The sequence below is a fragment of the Xenopus tropicalis genome, chromosome 8 (assembly GCF_000004195.4).
Source record: "Xenopus tropicalis strain Nigerian chromosome 8, UCB_Xtro_10.0, whole genome shotgun sequence".
In the NCBI taxonomy this organism is placed as follows: Eukaryota; Metazoa; Chordata; class Amphibia; order Anura; family Pipidae; genus Xenopus; species Xenopus tropicalis.
The window spans coordinates 12,400,038-12,417,486 of NC_030684.2; the positions used below are offsets into that span (position 1 = coordinate 12,400,038).

Here is a 17,449-nt window from a genome sequence, read left to right on the forward strand (position 1 = left end):
GTACAAAAGCATACATACTTGTCTTTAAGGTTCATTTTCACTGTGGATGGCGTTGGCGTGAACACGGGTGCTGTTGCTGCCTGCGTCGTAACAGAGGTTGCCAGAGAAGCAGTACCGAAGGGACGGATGCCCATGGCAGGCTGGAATGGCATCGCTGGGGGAGTGGCAACCTTAGCAGTGCTGCTTGAAATTGTCGCAGCTCCAAACTGAAAGGATGAGGGAGATGCAGTAGCTGCATTGTTTGTAGATGAGAAACTAAATGCAGGAAGTGCGGATGGTTGCAAACTGGCTGCTGCAGGCCCGGCTGGTTGGAAAATAGATGTGGTAGGAGCTATTGGTTGAGAAGTTGATTTTGTTGGTGCAGCTGCAGGTAACAGTCCTGCGAGAGGTGCAGAAGCATTCAGTACTGGGGTAGGAGCAGCAGAAGATTGTGCTGAAAGTCCAAAAGGATAGGGAGGGGGAGCTGCACTGCGGGGGGCAGCAGAAGTGGACACTGAAGCCAGTGGTGCGGCAGGAGTAGAATTTGCATTTCCTCCTAAGATGTTAAGAAAACAACAATCAGTTTACTGCAGTGCAAGCAAGACAAACACTACTTGGCCTTACTAAAAGAGATATAGAGAGTAAAGGTCCCCATACACGGGCTGATTCTAGCTGCCGGTATCGGCATGGGCACTACCGACTGGCCTGCTGACCGATATCTGGCCTCAAATCGGCCAGATTTCGATCGGGCAGGTTAGAAAACCTAGTCGGATCGGGGACCGCATTGGCTCGTTAATGTGGTCCCTGGACCGACTTTTCCTATGCCCCTATGCTGGCATCAGCCTTTCCCTGTGCCTGCACCCAGCACTACTGCCTGGCACACAGAGCAGATTTTGGCACAGAAATGCACATGTATGCACTGAAATCTGCTCCATGTGCCCACACCTGGGCTGACGCAATGGTTTATTTTGCAGGCACAGGAAAGGTTGATGCCAGAGTAGTAAATTATTCTCAGCCTGTAGATAAATGCAGGCTTAGAACCAGCCTGTGTGGCATTAACCTTGGAATTCTCTTTGGCTGAACTGTGGCCAATTATCTGTTCACTTTTCACCCCCTACACAGAAAGGCTGACAGCCTAGTTGCTCATGCATGGCAACCTGAATATAATTCAGTATGTTGTGAAGAAACAAAAAAGGCAAATTATCTCCTTGAATAACAAGTTGTTTGTTTCCTATAAATCACTTACCAGCAACTTTCATTTCCCTTTCTCCTTCCAAAGGAAGCTGCGCTGGCAATGTGGTTAGTGCTTTAACTCCTTGAGTTAAGTTGACCACGTGGAAGGGACAGAGGACGCCGTCAGTTGACAGGAGGAGTAAAACAGGCACTGGCGGCAGTATCTGCGATTCACCTGTACAGAGCGATCAGAAAGTTAGTGTCCATTATTAAAGGGTACCTATGCCCTAAATCAAAGGGGGTCTCTATATCAGAGGTACAGTCAGCCAATACTCCATCCTCCTGTGCATGAATATAAGCGGCAGATGTCCTAGTGTTTAAGATAATAAGCAATCTATTTACTACTGCAATTATAAAACATGGTTCAAGGTGCAAGGGATCTTTAGGTGTTCCACCACAAGGCAATGCAATGATATCAGTCTATACACATAGTATCAGATATCAATGCTAAAGGAGGAAACACTGATAAGAATAGTTTTTTTTGTTGGTGGGTGTATGTTCAGGAATGATATCTGGCTCTTAAAGCTGGCGAGGTCACCATGCAAGTGGATATCCCCACCTATGGCCAAACGGTTGAATTAAAATGGCGGGTATAGGTACCAATCTGTACTAAAGGACCGGTATCGGCAGCTAGAATTGGCCCGTGTATGACCACCTTAAGGGTACAAAATCTCTGGGAAGACTGAAATCACTTTACACTTACATTGCTGTGTGGTGGATATTCTACAAGTTATAAAAACTCAAGCAAAAATGCCAACTGGTACATAATCTCATGAAGCCAGCCAAGTGACTCTTCGTTCAAGTGCACCCTGCGATTACCCATGAGAAATGTACATGTAATTAACTGCGTTCATTGTCCCATGTTTTTTCCCCTGTTTTAACAGGATAAAGTGAGGGTTAAATAATGGCCGAGTGGCTGTCTGGCTGAAGAAAAGACGTACTGATAAATACTTCGAGCTGACAGGTATAATCAAGCACTACTCCCATAGGAAGAGTATCATCATTGCTTTCTGTCATTGGCATCTCAGCCCGACTGCTGTCTTCTAGCAACCACTGTTCCCAGCCGGCCTGCAAAGGTGACAAGGAACAGATCAAGGACATACTTGTATTGTGCATCTTTATAAAATGTAATGCTGACACTCAAAAAAAGAAAATGCAACAACTACTATTAATCTTTCACTGTTATTGTTTTTGATTTCAGTTATGCATGCAACATAGGCAGCAAAGGCCTTTATATATTTGCAAATTAAAGTTGACCATACATTGAAAAATCCGCGGTTTGACAAGGTTGCCAATAAGCAGATCTTTCCCTGATATGGCCAACTTGAGTTGGGCGATATTGAGGGCCAAACTATTGGATCGTAATTGGTGTATGCAGGCCATCAGATCAACATCTGGCTGATTCTCCGCCACGTATTGGTCGGGTATGCCTGTCAGAGGGCCACATATACAGTCCATTTGCAGCTTCCATTGACCCATGTATGGCCGCCTTTAGCTTGGTGTCGGCACTGTAGAAAGCTCCGATTTAGTTATAGACTGAATAGGAACCACAATATGCATCTATTTAAACAAAAAAAAAAATATAAAAAAAAGAAAATCAAGGCAACTTTTATTACCTGGTCAGGGGGCCGCGCAATCACACCAACATCTACTGAGGCTGCTGATGCTGCCAACAGAACCTCCCTAGAGGGAAAAAACAGAATAATAACAAAGTCTCTGGCTGTGCACAGAAATGCCAGGAAAAGTGATTCACCAGCATTTTCTATGTTGAAATCATCAGTTCACAAATGATTATTTTGCCAAACAGTTTCCAAACACCACTCACCAATCCTCAATATAATTCAGGAAGAAATGGTGCTGTCGCTCACTGCAGATACTAAAGCACATCTCTGTGAAGTTCAGGAACCTCTCTGCTCGTTTGTCTTCTTTTTTCTACATGGATATAAACAACTTGTATGTATGTATATCTTTATTTATATAGCTTTACACAGCACTGTACAGCAGATAAATTAATTAATACAACAAACTGGGGGTCAATACAATAATAAATAAATACAAAGTAAAATAATAAATACATAGTACAGTTGCATTTAGGATTCCCAGGAGTTAAGTGTGAAAGAGACAAGAGGACGGAGGTCCCTACACCATAGAGATTACAATCTAAATGTGATCTAAATCTAATATTCTGTGGCTGTCTGCATCCAGTCGGGAAAGACAGCTAGAATAATCAGATCAACAGCTCCTCTTAACTTCCATATATACATTATCAAACTGGCCGATCACAGAACCAACTGATATCCAAAGTAAAGGCCATACACAAGGCTTCATATGATTTTAATCAGTACATGTAAAAAAAATCTAATCAGTGAACAGCCTCTTTGAAATCTTTAAATAACTGCCACTCTGGTTGTTCAAAGGTTAATAGTAAGGCTGCAGAATCCCCTTAGTCATTTAGATTTCCTTCACCTTCTCTAACCCATTCGGCTCCCTACCTCAGGAATTTATTTTGGGTATTGGCTACTGAGCATGCTCAGTTCTTCTCAGCTCAGATTACTAAACATTCCCTCCAGTCTAGTAGCCAATGAATAGATGGTATGGCTGGATCCAAAAAAAATTCTGCTCTAGTTGTCTTTTCTTCTAACCTCCTGTCTTGAGCCCAGCTTAACCATTACAGTGTTCAATTCAAGCAGAACTTTTTATCAAAGTAAATTCTGCCTGTGTAAGCCCGCATTATTTATTGCATGAACTTTACAGGGCACACGTGCTATTTGCAGATGTAAATGTCACTGATGATGATGATGTGTCAGAGGGGAAAATGGCTGCCAGGTGAAAGCTGCTATTTGTTATAGGAAAATGTGATGGCACTGGAAAACGAAGGGGATATATGCAATACAAACTATTCTATACGGATGGGGGAGATGTGCCTATTTAGAATAGGTGAAATGGGGGAAATGCACATACCGGAAGTATCACTACAACTAGTTGGGGAGAGGCTTCTAATGATCCGTCAGCGGCAGCATACACCACAGTGAAGACATAAGTACTGAGCCACAGCACATCCAACACTGGAAACAAAACAAATGAAAAAAAAAAACATGAATAGGCTTAGGTGACAGTGCTGTATGGTAGTGGTGGATAACGATACACGTATGCACCCACACATACACCAAACAAAACACTATAAATAAACAACAGGAGAGAGTCTATGTGCAGCACCTTTTACAGGGTTATCAGGGTCGTAACACGAAGGGCACGGGATCACTTTTTTCTCCTGAAGACTCTGAAAGCAAAAAGGAATTAATTTTGGTTGGGAATACTGGCATCAATAAAGTCTTTATCTGCTCACTTCCTGCAAAAAAGAACTTGTCAAATAGTCAGTGGAGTTCAAAGCAACATATTCCCACCCAAACACAACTTCTTTTTAACAAGAAAACATAATTTCAAGCAACTTTACAATATACATCAGTTAAAAAATATGCATCATTTGATGCAAAAATAGAAGAACTGTTTTGCAGCTGGATTTCAGCATAAACAAATGGTAAAGATTGATACTTTTCTGTGTTGTGTGGGGCTCTTTAACACATTTTGGTTCAGAAGCCCTTTAAGGCAGTATTCTAGTCTGCAGTAGGAGTGGACACTTTTGATGCAATATGACATAAGCAAGGCTGATTCAATGGCATATCAAAGGGTAAATGGTTGGCTAGCCAGAAAAGGAATTATTAGGCAAAATATATGGGAAAAGTTCTGTTATTCTATTAAAAATGGTTGCTATACAGTAGTCTGTAGCTATAAAATGCACTCTACCATTTTAAGTGACTGCAGGCAGGGACTAGGAAATAAAACCCTATCAGATTTTGTTATAAAGGAACCCAGAACATTTCCCCAAACCGGTTTCCATTTTCTTGTCCTTTAAACTCGACAATCTAGGGCTATTTATGTCTGGATCCCAGTGCTGCCATTGGTTTAATAGCAATGTCACTGTGATTCAGACAATTTTAAACAGTATAAGAGATTTAATATGGATCTGTGAGCAAAACAGCTGAATGAGGAAAGTGTGAAAAAAAAAAATCATCAGGCTTTTGTCCTCTCCGAATCTGCAACAGCTCGGAGCTTCAGGCTTTCCCTGTCCTGATACAGCGTCACCATCCTTACAAGTAAGTACTGTGTGTAATATATACAGTTCTGTAACTTCTGTTCTTAAAGTGTGTGAATATCACTTACCGGCAAGTATTGTACAACTGTTCCATTCTGTTTCCCTACTGCTAACTGCTTCCCTTTGGGGCTCCAGCAGACTGAAAAAAAAAAAGGAAAGGAGACATATTTACAATTTTCAATAAAAATTATTACAAAAAAAAGGGCCAGGAACTGTCTGGCCAAACCGAGTGTGATGCCACTTACCTGAAGTCACCCCCAAAGCAGCTGGGAGGTTGGCAAACATACTGACTGTGTCTGTGACTTGCAGGACAGAGATGCTGCCATCGCTCAGACACACTGCAACCATCGTGGGTAAGGCAGGATTCCATTGTAGGTCTGTAACAGAGCTGCTGGGATCTCTCAGCAACTTATAACTTGCAAATGGGGTCTTCTGCTGCTTGGACTGCACAGAAAAGCAAACAAATCAATTAATGGGCTGCCATGTAGCCGAAATGAAACATATCAATGGATTTCAGTATTAACCATTAATACTACAACCTGGGATCCTTCACAGGCCACTAGTTAGAACATCAGACTAGACAGCAACTTCCAATATGGTGACGACACAAGCTATATTGGCAATTACACTGTACAAATTACCAAATGCAAGCTACACTATTACATCTATAGAAGGGTAAAAAGTGCTGGATTTTGCAGCCATTAAAGCCCCTGTACACTGAGGCAGAAATTAAACACATGGACAGAGCAGGCTGAAGTCACTGCCACATACAAGAATGAGAAACAGAAGAATGTTGCATCCCAAAGACTCAATACATTGATTTCTAGCAGCAAAATTTTCCTGGCAAAGCTAATGCAATTTAATTTTAAAACCTATTCAGAAAGCACCTGTTTATTTTTGAGACTGACAGAAATACTAGCTTTACCTGGAAAGTATATAAATACCTCATTCAGCAGCGTCCGAACATCATAGAAGGAGACAAAAGTTCCCTGTTCAGCAGAAGTCATACAGACGGATAGTGTCAGATTGTCAGAGCTCAGGGCCAAATGGTGAATGGGACAACTCATAGGCACGTGTATACCTTGGGGTCCCATAACTGCAGAGGAAAGTAACAGAAAACAATATTAAAATGCAGCAATATAGTAGTTAAAAGTTTTTCTTTAAAAAAAAAAAAAAAAAAGTGTCCAAATGTTGATTGGGTTCAAACTTTGCTTAGTGTTTATAAATTTAGCAACTTTTTGAGCTCATTCAGTTGCAAGAAACCTAAACTTCCAAATGCCATCCCACCGGCAACAATGTAAATCGCCGATGGGATGGCATCCTGAAGTTGTGTTGAGAGGAAAAATCAGGAAATTGTAGCAACGCGTATGCCATGCCACCGGCGATTTACATTCTTGGCGGTGGGATGGCATTGCGGGCAGATTAGTCGCCCGCGGCTACGAAGATTTGTGGTAGGGCGACTGATCTCCCTGTCTGGTACTGCCATTGTGGGTGCCGTACAGATTACCTGGAGAGCAAAGGGACTTTAATTGGGAAATGGTTCGTATGAGTCAAAGACAGGCTATTATGGTTTCCATTCAGTCTGTGGAACCAGGTACAGTATGTCTATGTAAAATCTGGCGCACCTCCCTACCTCTTGGCACATAGGTGCACATGGGTGGACATGGGTGGACATGGGAGCTGTGATGTCATTTTGGCACCAAATTGAAATTTAAAAAAAGGTCCTTCCACCTTGTATTCCATACCAAAGCTAGCTCGGTATCCCTACAGTCCTGCCTAACCCTTTAATTCCTATTTGCTGTGTCCTGTCTCCTAGCCTGGTTTTGACCATGATTCTGCCTGACACTCTTCTGAACCATGTTTCTGGATCAAACTCCAGGTACTACAGGTTCCTCCCACACTCCAAAATATACTGGCAGGTTATAGAAACCAACTACATTAAAGTCATCCCCATTCCATTTGGAAATATTAACCTTAAAAGCAAGCAGGTTGCAGGTAAAAGCCCCTGTGTAAAATGTATAAATGAAGCAGAAGAATTCATATTGATTCAAATGAAAGTGAGGACTGGCCAGACCAGGGTTGGCCAGCTTGAAGTATATTGTAATATGTCGCCAAACAATCCCTGTTTTGTTTAAAGGGGAAGGCATGTCTTGGTAGCTTAATGCAGAGAATGTCTTAGGGCTCTGGCACACGGGGAGATTTGTCGCCTCGCGAGGCATTTTTCGGCGATTTGCCGAAATCGCGCCGCGTGTGCCATCCCACCGGCGACTTACATGTTCGCCGGTGGGATGGCAACTCAAGGAGATTAGTCGCCCGCGAACAGGAAGATTTGTCGCGGGCGACTAATCTCCCCGTGTGCCACAGCCTGTATATTTTGATAATGGGTGAGTGCAGAGGATCTCTTGCTGCTGTCTTTAGCAGGCAGGTTTATTGGCTCCTGATACCCCAAGTGTAAATTTCATTGGGCAGGGACTAATGGGAATGATGTGTCAATTTCTGTAAAGTGCTACTGGATATGTTGGTTTTATATCAGGGGAGGCCAATATGTCGATTGCGGTCCACCAGTCGATCCCCCGTGGATTTCTGGTGGACCGAGATCAAGCCGGGGATGCGGAAATGCTCTGTGAATGCAAACGTACGCTCGCACGCCGCACTTCCGCATCGGTGCAGTTGATCGAGACTGGATCGAGTCTGGCCAACCCTGCTCTATATGAATAAAACAATAATAAAAGTCATTAAAGTTCCTGGCAGAAGATTTATATGAACCCAACTTTGTGTGGATGAAATGCCAATTTTATAACAAACACATGTAACACTGACCATCTTTTGATGATATTATACAGACATCAAATTACCAATTTTATTTGCATCTTCCCCGGGTCTGACTGCTACAAGAACATCCTTTGTGTGGAAAAACTTTAATCCCATAGGGCCTCCCACGAACAGAAAACCATACTTGTTCGAGATCACAAGCAGGTTGGAGCGTTCCTTGGGAAGATCTACTGGAGAGTCAAACAGTCGGATCTTTTTTAGCTGTCGGAACTGGAAATCCTGTAAGGACAAAAAGATACAAAATTTTAGTAAAAGTATGGGATCCCTTATCCGGAAACCCGTTATCCAGAAAGCTCCGAATTACGGAAGCCCGTCTCCCATAGACTCCATTTTAATCAAATAATTCAGAATTTTAAAATGAATTACCTTTTTCTCTGTAATAATAAAACTGTACACCTTGTAATTGATCCCAACTAAGATATAATTACCCCTTATTGGGGGCAGAACAGCCCTATTGGGTTTATTTAATGGTTAAATGATTCCCTTTTCTCTGTAATAATAAAACAGTACCTGTACTTGGTCCCAACTAAGATATAATTACCCCTTATTGGGGCAGAACAGCCCTATTGGGTTTATTTCATGGTTAAATGATTCCCTTTTCTCTGTAATAATAAAACAGTACCTGTACTTGATCCCAACTAAGATATAATTACCCCTTATTGGGGGCAGAACAGCCCTATTGGGTTTATTTAATGGTTAAATGATTCCCTTTTCTCTGTAATAATAAAACAGTACCTGTACTTGATCCCAACTAAGATATAATTACCCCTTATTGGGGGCAAAACAGCCCTATTGGGTTTATTTAATGGTTAAATGATTCCCTTTTCTCTGTAATAATAAAACAGTACCTGTACTTGATCCCAACTAAGATATAATTACCCCTTATTGGGGCAGAACAGCCCTATTGGGTTTATTTCATGGTTAAATGATTCCCTTTTCTCTGTAATAATAAAACAGTACCTGTAATTGATCTCAACTAAGATATAATTACCCCTTATTGGGGCAGAACAGCCCTATTGGGTTTATTTAATGGTTAAATGATTCCCTTTTCTCTGTAATAATAAAACAGTACCTGTACTTGATCCCAACTAAGATATAATTACCCCTTATTGGGGCAGAACAGCCCTATTGGGTTTATTTAATGGTTAAATGATTCCCTTTTCTCTGTAATAATAAAACAGTACCTGTACTTGATCCCAACTAAGATATAGATAATCCTAATTGCATGCAAAACAACCCTATTGGGTTTATTATTATTATTAACATTTATTTATAAAGCGCCAACATATCCCGCAGCGCTGTACAATAAGTGGGTTACATACATTGGACATACAGAGTAACATATAAAGCAACCAATAACCGATACAAGAGGTGAAGAGAGAACTGCCCAAAAGAGCTTACAATCTACTGTTTTATTGATTTTTTAGTAGACTTAAGGTATAGAGATCCAAATTATGAAAGACCCCTTATCCGGAATACCCTTGGTCCCAAGCATTCTGGATAACGGGTCCTATACCTGTACCTAAAAGATCCGGAGAAGATCACCTTGTTTGGAAAGGTCACCAAATAAGTGGATCTTTCCCAGATATGCCCACCTTGGACCAACAACTGGATCACATTGACAGGGTAAAGGCTGTTCTTGTGAGGACCAAATGAACCAGTCAATGCACTCCTTGCACCAATGGGATTTTGAAACCCATTTTATGAAGACGTGGACGATTTTTGAGCAGATACCGTAAAATAATATGTACCTAGGGCTGACAACATGATATCAAACTGCACCTTGGTTTTGCCGGTTTCCACGCAATAAACTGTTAGCCAGTTGACACAAGGATCTTTGATATTGGAACCACATTTGGGCACAAAAGAAGCTATAACATTAGTTGGTTAAATAGCAAGCAGGGGTGCCCTGATAATATGAAATTGGTTCGGCCTTATAACATTCTTTCATTGCTTTCATTCTTAAAGTTTGCAACTTTGTTTCATGTCCCCACTCAGTGTATATGAAATAGCTTGTTATATGGCAACTGAAACTTAAGAGCCATGTTTATCCTGCTGAATGTCCCTTGAAATTGGAATCTCCTAAATAATGCTATGGCATCTGTATTACTCACAAACGGCCATGCTTCTCAGGATGAGATGATAGAGAAATATGCAGTGATGGCTACCACTGAGCCCATTAGAAGTAACAGCCGTGTTGGTCATGCACAGTCATAATTCATACCCAGATTCCACTCATGGGTGTAATACAGACTCAGTTTCACCTCATTAGATATTTAAATATTTTATACATTATGTAATATTTCCTGCTGTGATACAATACGACTAAATTTGAAGCTTAGAATAAAGACATTGTGAATAGATGTAAGTGCCCTGCGAGTGGGGCCTTTGGGAGCAAACATCCAGCTTATCAACCACCAATGGTCACTGGATATTGGCAGTGGCACAGCTTCATTTTTCTAGACCAAAATATTGGGGCTCTGTCCATGTCAAATTTAGCTTGAACCCCTCCCTCCTGTACCCACTGGACGGAGAGGGTCAAGCAAACATGTATGAACTATAGTTCCAGGGGTACCCAGGGGCACGAATAAGCACTCACCCCAAATCCCCCCCTAACTGGCCTTCAGGCTGGGCCCCCTTAGCCCATAACAAGGTTACAGATATATAGAAACATTGGGGTAACAGTCACCCTGCTATAGTTCCAGGGGTACCCACGGCACAAATAAGCACTCACCCCAAATCCCCTCTAACTGGCCTTCAGGCTGGGCCCCCTTAGCCCATAACAAGGTTACAGATATATAGAAACATTGGGGTAACAGTCACCCCGCTATAGTTCCAGGGGTACCCAGGGCACAAATAAGCACTCACCCCAAATCCCCCCTAACTGGCCTTCAGGCTGGGCCCCCTTAGCCCATAACAAGGTTACAGATATATAGAAACATTGGGGTAACAGTCACCCTGCTATAGTTCCAGGGGTACCCAGGGCACAAATAAGCACTCACCCCAAATCCCCCCCTAACTGGCCTTCAGGCTGGGCCCCCTTAGCCCATAACAAGGTTACAGATATATAGAAACATTGGGGTAACAGTCACCCTGCTATAGTTCCAGGGGTACCCAGGGCACAAATAAGCACTCACCCCAAATCCCCCCCTAACTGGCCTTCAGGCTGGGCCCCCTTAGCCCATAACAAGGTTACAGATATATAGAAACATTGGGGTAACAGTCACCCCGCTATAGTTCCAGGGGTACCCAGGGCACAAATAAGCACTCACCCCAAATCCCCCCTAACTGGCCTTCAGGCTGGGCCCCCTTAGCCCATAACAAGGTTACAGATATATAGAAACATTGGGGTAACAGTCACCCTGCTATAGTTCCAGGGGTACCCAGGGCACAAATAAGCACTCACCCCAAATCCCCCCCTAACTGGCCTTCAGGCTGGGCCCCCTTAGCCCATAACAAGGTTACAGATATATAGAAACATTGGGGTAACAGTCACCCTGCTATAGTTCCAGGGGTACCCACGGCACAAATAAGCACTCACCCCAAATCCCCCCCTAACTGGCCTTCAGGCTGGGCCCCCTTAGCCCATAACAAGGTTACAGATATATAGAAACATTGGGGTAACAGTCACCCTGCTATAGTTCCAGGGGTACCCAGGGCACAAATAAGCACTCACCCCAAATCCCCCCTAACTGGCCTTCAGGCTGGGCCCCCTTAGCCCATAACAAGGTTACAGATATATAGAAACATTGGGGTAACAGTCACCCCGCTATAGTTCCAGGGGTACCCAGGGCACAAATAAGCACTCACCCCAAATCCCCCCCTAACTGGCCTTCAGGCTGGGCCCCCTTAGCCCATAACAAGGTTACAGATATATAGAAACATTGGGGTAACAGTCACCCTGCTATAGTTCCAGGGGTACCCAGGGCACAAATAAGCACTCACCCCAAATCCCCCTCTAACTGGCCTTCAGGCTGGGCCCCCTTAGCCCATAACAAGGTTACAGATATATAGAAACATATAGCCTAACCTTATGGTACAAATAATGCTAAGGGGGAAGCCAGAGTAGATACATATATACATCATCTAATATGTGAGTAAATAAAACATTTCCATGTCAGGGCTGTAACCACAGAAAGGAAACTTGGAAGTAGGAGGAGCTACAATGAACATGTAGCCAATGAGAGCATGAGAGAATTCAGATGCCCAAATCAAACTTGAACTGTCACAACTTGAAAGCAAATAAAAGAAAGAAACTATTCTATACACTGCTGGTTCTGACTCCCGAAACATTGATGCTGCTCTATTCTTTCAAGAGTCAGAATCAGAGACCAGGAAGGGATAAACAAACAGGGCTTTCAGAGTGAGTTAAAAGGGCCCTAACAGACAGTGGAGACCCCGTCCATGACAGCCCCTATTCACCTTAGTCTCCCTCTCAGGGGGCAAATCTGTGTCTTCCTCCATTCCGGCGGGAAAGACTGTCTAGTAGCACTGAGGCCTAGGTGAAAATGACAGCAGAACAAACTCCTCGAAGTCAAATCCCACTTCCTCCCGCGTTCCGAGTCTCACTTCCATGCATTCCGCAACCCCAAGCGTGTCGTAGCTGCGATAAACGCTCTACTTCCTGAAAGCCGCACCGGAAGTGCTTTGTCTCCATAGAAATGGAATGGCGGCCATTTTTGTTGTGGTATACTTTAGTGAGTCAGTCTGTCAGGGTGATAGATTGCATTAGCTTGAACCATAGTACAGCACAGTATGTATGTCATTTAGTGTACTGACGGCTAGCAGTGTTGGTGGGATATAAACATACTGTTATTCATAAGGAAAAACGAATTATTTCATCAGTAATGGGGAGTTTTGCCTGAAAAGGTACTCATATGAACTACATGCATGCTCCTCTGCCCATTTCAAAATGTTGGGAATATTAAGTTTGTAATAGTTCTTAGTTGACTGACAGTATTTGCCTCTTTTTTTTCCTCACAGGTTTGGATTTGAAATACACAGTAGCCTTACCATTGGACTTTCTGTGGGGCCATGGCTGGACCATGTCCTGGGGGCACATTTACTTACACACGAACGGGCCGAAAGCGTCCGATTGTGTTTTTTTCGTAATGATCGGTATTTGGCGATTTTTCAGAAAATTGTCGCGACTTTTTCATAGCCATTCCGAATGTTGCGCAAAATCTGGCGATTTTTTCGTAGCGTTACTACTTGCGCGAAAAGTCGGATTCATTCATTCATTCAGTATGGTGACTTTTCTTGGGCCTGGTTGGAGCTGCAGAGTGCCATTGAGCCCTATGGAAGACTTTCCTTGGGCCGGGTTGGAGCTGCAGAGTGCCATTGAGCCCTATGGGAGACTTTCCTTGGGCCGGGTTGGAGCTGCAGAGTGCCATTGAGCCCTATGGGAGACTTTCCTTGGGCCGGGTTGGAGCTGCAGAGTGCCATTGAGCCCTATGGGAGGCTTTCCTTGGGCCGGGTTGGAGCTGCAGAGTGCCATTGAGCCCTATGGGAGACTTTCCTTGGGCCGGGTTGGAGCTGCAGAGTGCCATTGAGCCCTATGGGAGACTTTCCTTGGGCCGGGTTGGAGCTGCAGAGTGCCATTGAGTCCTATGGGAGACTTTCCTTGGGCCGGGTTGGAGCTGCAGAGTGCCATTGAGCCCTATGGGAGACTTTCCTTGGGCCGGGTTGGAGCTGCAGAGTGCCATTGAGCCCTATGGGAGACTTTCCTTGGGCCGGGTTGGAGCTGCAGAGTGCCATTGAGCCCTATGGGAGACTTTCCTTGGGCCGGGTTGGAGCTGCAGAGTGCCATTGAGCCCTATGGGAGACTTTCCTTGGGCCGGGTTGGAGCTGCAGAGTGCCATTGGGCCCTATGGGAGGCTTTCCTTGGGCCAGGTTGGAGCTGCAGAGTGCCATTGAGCCCTATGGGAGACTTTCCTTGGGCCAGGTTGGAGCTGCAGAGTGCCATTGAGCCCTATGGGAGACTTTCCTTGGGCTGGAGCTGCAGAGTGCCATTGAGCCCTATGGGAGGCTTTCCTTGGGCCGGGTTGGAGCTGCAGGGTGCCATTGAGCCCTATGGGAGACTTTCCTTGGGCCGGGTTGGAGCTGCAGGGTGCCATTGAGCCCTATGGGAGACTTTCCTTGGGCCGGGTTGGAGCTGCAGAGTGCCATTGAGCCCTATGGGAGACTTTCCTTGGGCCGGGTTGGAGCTGCAGGGTGCCATTGAGCCCTATAGGAGACTTTCCTTGGGCCGGGTTGGAGCTGCAGGGTGCCATTGAGCCCTATGGGAGGCTTTCCTTGGGCCGGGTTGGAGCTGCAGAGTGCCATTGAGCCCTATGGGAGACTTTCCTTGGGCCAGGTTGGAGCTGCAGGGTGCCATTGAGTCCTATGGGAGGCTTCCAAAATCATGCTAAGTCTGAAAGTTTCGCCCACCGCTTACGAGCGCTCAATACGAAAAAGTCGCGACAAGATACGAGCGCATCGTAATGGCTACGAAAAACTCACTCGTAAAGGTGCCGAAAAAATCGCAAAAAATACAAGATACGAGCGCATCGTAATGGCTACGAAAAACTCACTCGTAAAGGTGCCGAAAAAATCGCAAAAAATACGAAAAAGTCGCAAAATATTCGTTTTCCAATCGGAATTTTTCCAATTCGGATTTGTGGGTTAGTGAATGTGCCCCATAGATTTCGCACAAAAGACATTCCCACCCTCCACTGATGTTCAGGGCTGACTTGTCAGATATGGAGGTAAAAACAATAGAAATTCTGCCGATTCAGCCCTGAACGTAGATTTTGCTCAGGTGCCTTCAATGGCGCCCAATCAAAATCTTTTTTAACCTGGGCAATCGACGAAGCAACCGATATCCGCAGCCTTTTGCGATATCGGCCACCTCTTCGAGCCGCCATACATGCACCGAATATCGTGCAAAACAAGGTTTCGTATGATATTATCAGTGCATGTATGGCCGGCTTTAGTTATTGCTGTTATATAGCAGAAGGTAGGGTTGTCACCTTTGAAAAATACTGGCCTTTCCAATTTTTTAGCAATTTCACTATAAATAACATTGGCATCAGGGATTGTTTTACCAGCCAAGGTGGCAACCCTAGCAAAAATCGGGGTGCGCAGTTAAAGCACAGGGCTAAATGGCTAACGTGTTTTAATGGCCCCTAGTCATAGAGTAAATTTAATTTTAGGGACAATGATTTAAAAGCGGCCAGTTATACAGAAGCATTTCAGTGATATTATGAACAAAAAAGGGTCAGTCTTATAAACTGCGGGGGCCCAATTGGGACCATTTTTTAGGGGGGGCACAGGGTTCCAGAGCTCGGAGGGCAAATGGTCCTGCCTCTTGCACTCTCGATGTGACTGATGTTGTAACCCTGCCTTTTCCCCTGTCTTTCTCTTGTTCCATTGGCCCCTAACATTTCATGGCACAATGTGGCCCCAAGCACTGGGCACTGACACACCAAGCATACTCACAGTGTGAGACACTATACACAGTGACAGACAGTGGGTACCCTGGGGTAGAAGTATGAATGCAGTGCCCACTTTGTGTTTAATGCCCCAGAACACATATCAGCATTATCTGGCAATCATTGTTGGGGGTGGGCTGGAAAGATAATTCCCACTGGTGCACATCTTACTTGGAGTTGTGGAATACTCACAGCGCATTCACACATCTTACTCGGAGTATTAGAATACTCACTGCGCATTCACACATCTTACTCGGAGAAATAGAATACTCACAGCACATTCACATCTTACTTGGAGAAGTAGAATACTCACTGCGCATTCACACATCTTGCTCGGAGTAGTAGAATACTTACTGCGCATTCACACATCTTACTCGGAGAAATGGAATACTCACAGCGCATTCACATCTTACTCGGAGTAGTAGAATACTCACAGCGCATTCACACATCTTACTCGGAGTAGTAGAATACTCACTGTGCATTCACACATCTTACTCGGAGAAATGGAATACTCACTGCGCATTCACACAGGGGCAATTTGAAACTGTGGAGTGGCATATTATGACAAGAGTCCAGGGGGAGTGATCCAGAACCAGGTAGCTCATGGGACATCCTGGGAAGGTTGATAGGTATTGCTCTGCTGCTCTAGGCACGGGCCTTTGGGTTCCTATATAGAAAATATGGCTCTTGGTATAATTAGGTGTTACTGGGCTCCACTCCTAGGGCCCCTCCTTCTTTGAGAATAAGGATGAAGACACACGGAGCTACTAGTAGCAGCTACTTGTCGTGGCTACTAAAATGGGCAATGCTGATAATTGTCTCTACGTGTGTTTTAGCAGAGGCAATTTTCAGTATTGTCTATGCCAGGGTATTTTCTGGCGTTTAGTAGCCATGAAAAAGTAGCTGCTACTAGAAGCTCTTTGTGTCTTCACGGGCACGGGCAGTCGCACGAAGTTTCCTCTCAAGACAACTTTGGGCGAGGACATCGCAGCAATGCGGATGCCATCCCACCGGCGATTTACATTCTAGTTGGTGGGATGGCATTGCAGGGAGCTTATTCGCCTGCTACAACAAAGAATTGTTGCGGGGCGGCCAATCTCCCTGTATACCACTGCCTTAAGACATTTTTCCTGAACTTTTATTGAAGCTGCTTATCAGTCACTAGCTCACTGGGCCCCCTGCAGTTGCAGCATCTACTTCCCTCAACTGCCCTACTTAGTAGCAGCTACATGTCACAGCTACAAAAATAGACAATGCTGATCATTTACTGATAATCGTCTCTACATGTGTTTTAGCAGAGGCAATTCTCAGTATTGTCTATGGCAGAGTATTTTCTGGAATTTAGTAGCTGTGACAACTAGCTGCTACTAAGTAGCTCTGTGTGTCTTCACTCTTACCGGCTGGCATTGAAACAGGGCAGAGCATTCTAAAATAGGTTGCAATACACGGGCAGATTTCAGCTGCCGATTTGAGTCCTTCAGACTGATTCAGCAGCTTATCTGGCTGTGTATGGGCACCCCTGATAGGCCTACTGATATCTGGGCTACAATAGTCTAGATCTCGATCCAGCAGGTTTGATTTTCCTTTAAAATGAGGGACCGCATTGGCTTGTTGATACGGTCCGACGGCCCATATTCCCATAATTTTAATTTGATTGTATGGCACTAGGGTAACTTTTAAATTGGGTGAATTGCCACATACACAAAAATTGCAACACAGCTGGTTTCTGTACAGTCTGCAGCATTATTGCAATTGCAGTATTTATTTATTATCTCTGCAC

The 17,449-nt window shown here is 44.2% G+C and overlaps 1 protein-coding gene across 3 annotated transcripts in view; it reads right to left on the reverse strand.

Annotated features, from left to right (window-relative positions):
• Positions 1 to 12,826, reverse strand: part of nup214 (nucleoporin 214) — a 45,636-nt gene extending 32,810 nt beyond the window's left edge. For all 3 annotated transcript variants that reach the window (XM_012969084.3, XM_012969085.3, XM_002936191.5), the window contains exons 1-12: positions 12,620 to 12,826; positions 8,221 to 8,416; positions 6,310 to 6,461; positions 5,611 to 5,809; positions 5,434 to 5,504; positions 4,429 to 4,492; positions 4,174 to 4,277; positions 3,038 to 3,144; positions 2,829 to 2,895; positions 2,154 to 2,280; positions 1,226 to 1,387; positions 19 to 535 (exon numbers count right to left, since the gene is read on the reverse strand). In XM_012969084.3, the coding sequence (XP_012824538.1) occupies positions 19 to 535; positions 1,226 to 1,387; positions 2,154 to 2,280; positions 2,829 to 2,895; positions 3,038 to 3,144; positions 4,174 to 4,277; positions 4,429 to 4,492; positions 5,434 to 5,504; positions 5,611 to 5,809; positions 6,310 to 6,461; positions 8,221 to 8,416; positions 12,620 to 12,661 (1,808 nt within the window). In that variant the 5' untranslated portion in view covers positions 12,662 to 12,826. The remainder of the gene's footprint in view (positions 1 to 18; positions 536 to 1,225; positions 1,388 to 2,153; positions 2,281 to 2,828; positions 2,896 to 3,037; positions 3,145 to 4,173; positions 4,278 to 4,428; positions 4,493 to 5,433; positions 5,505 to 5,610; positions 5,810 to 6,309; positions 6,462 to 8,220; positions 8,417 to 12,619) is intronic.
• Positions 12,827 to 17,449: the final 4,623 nt, after the last annotated feature.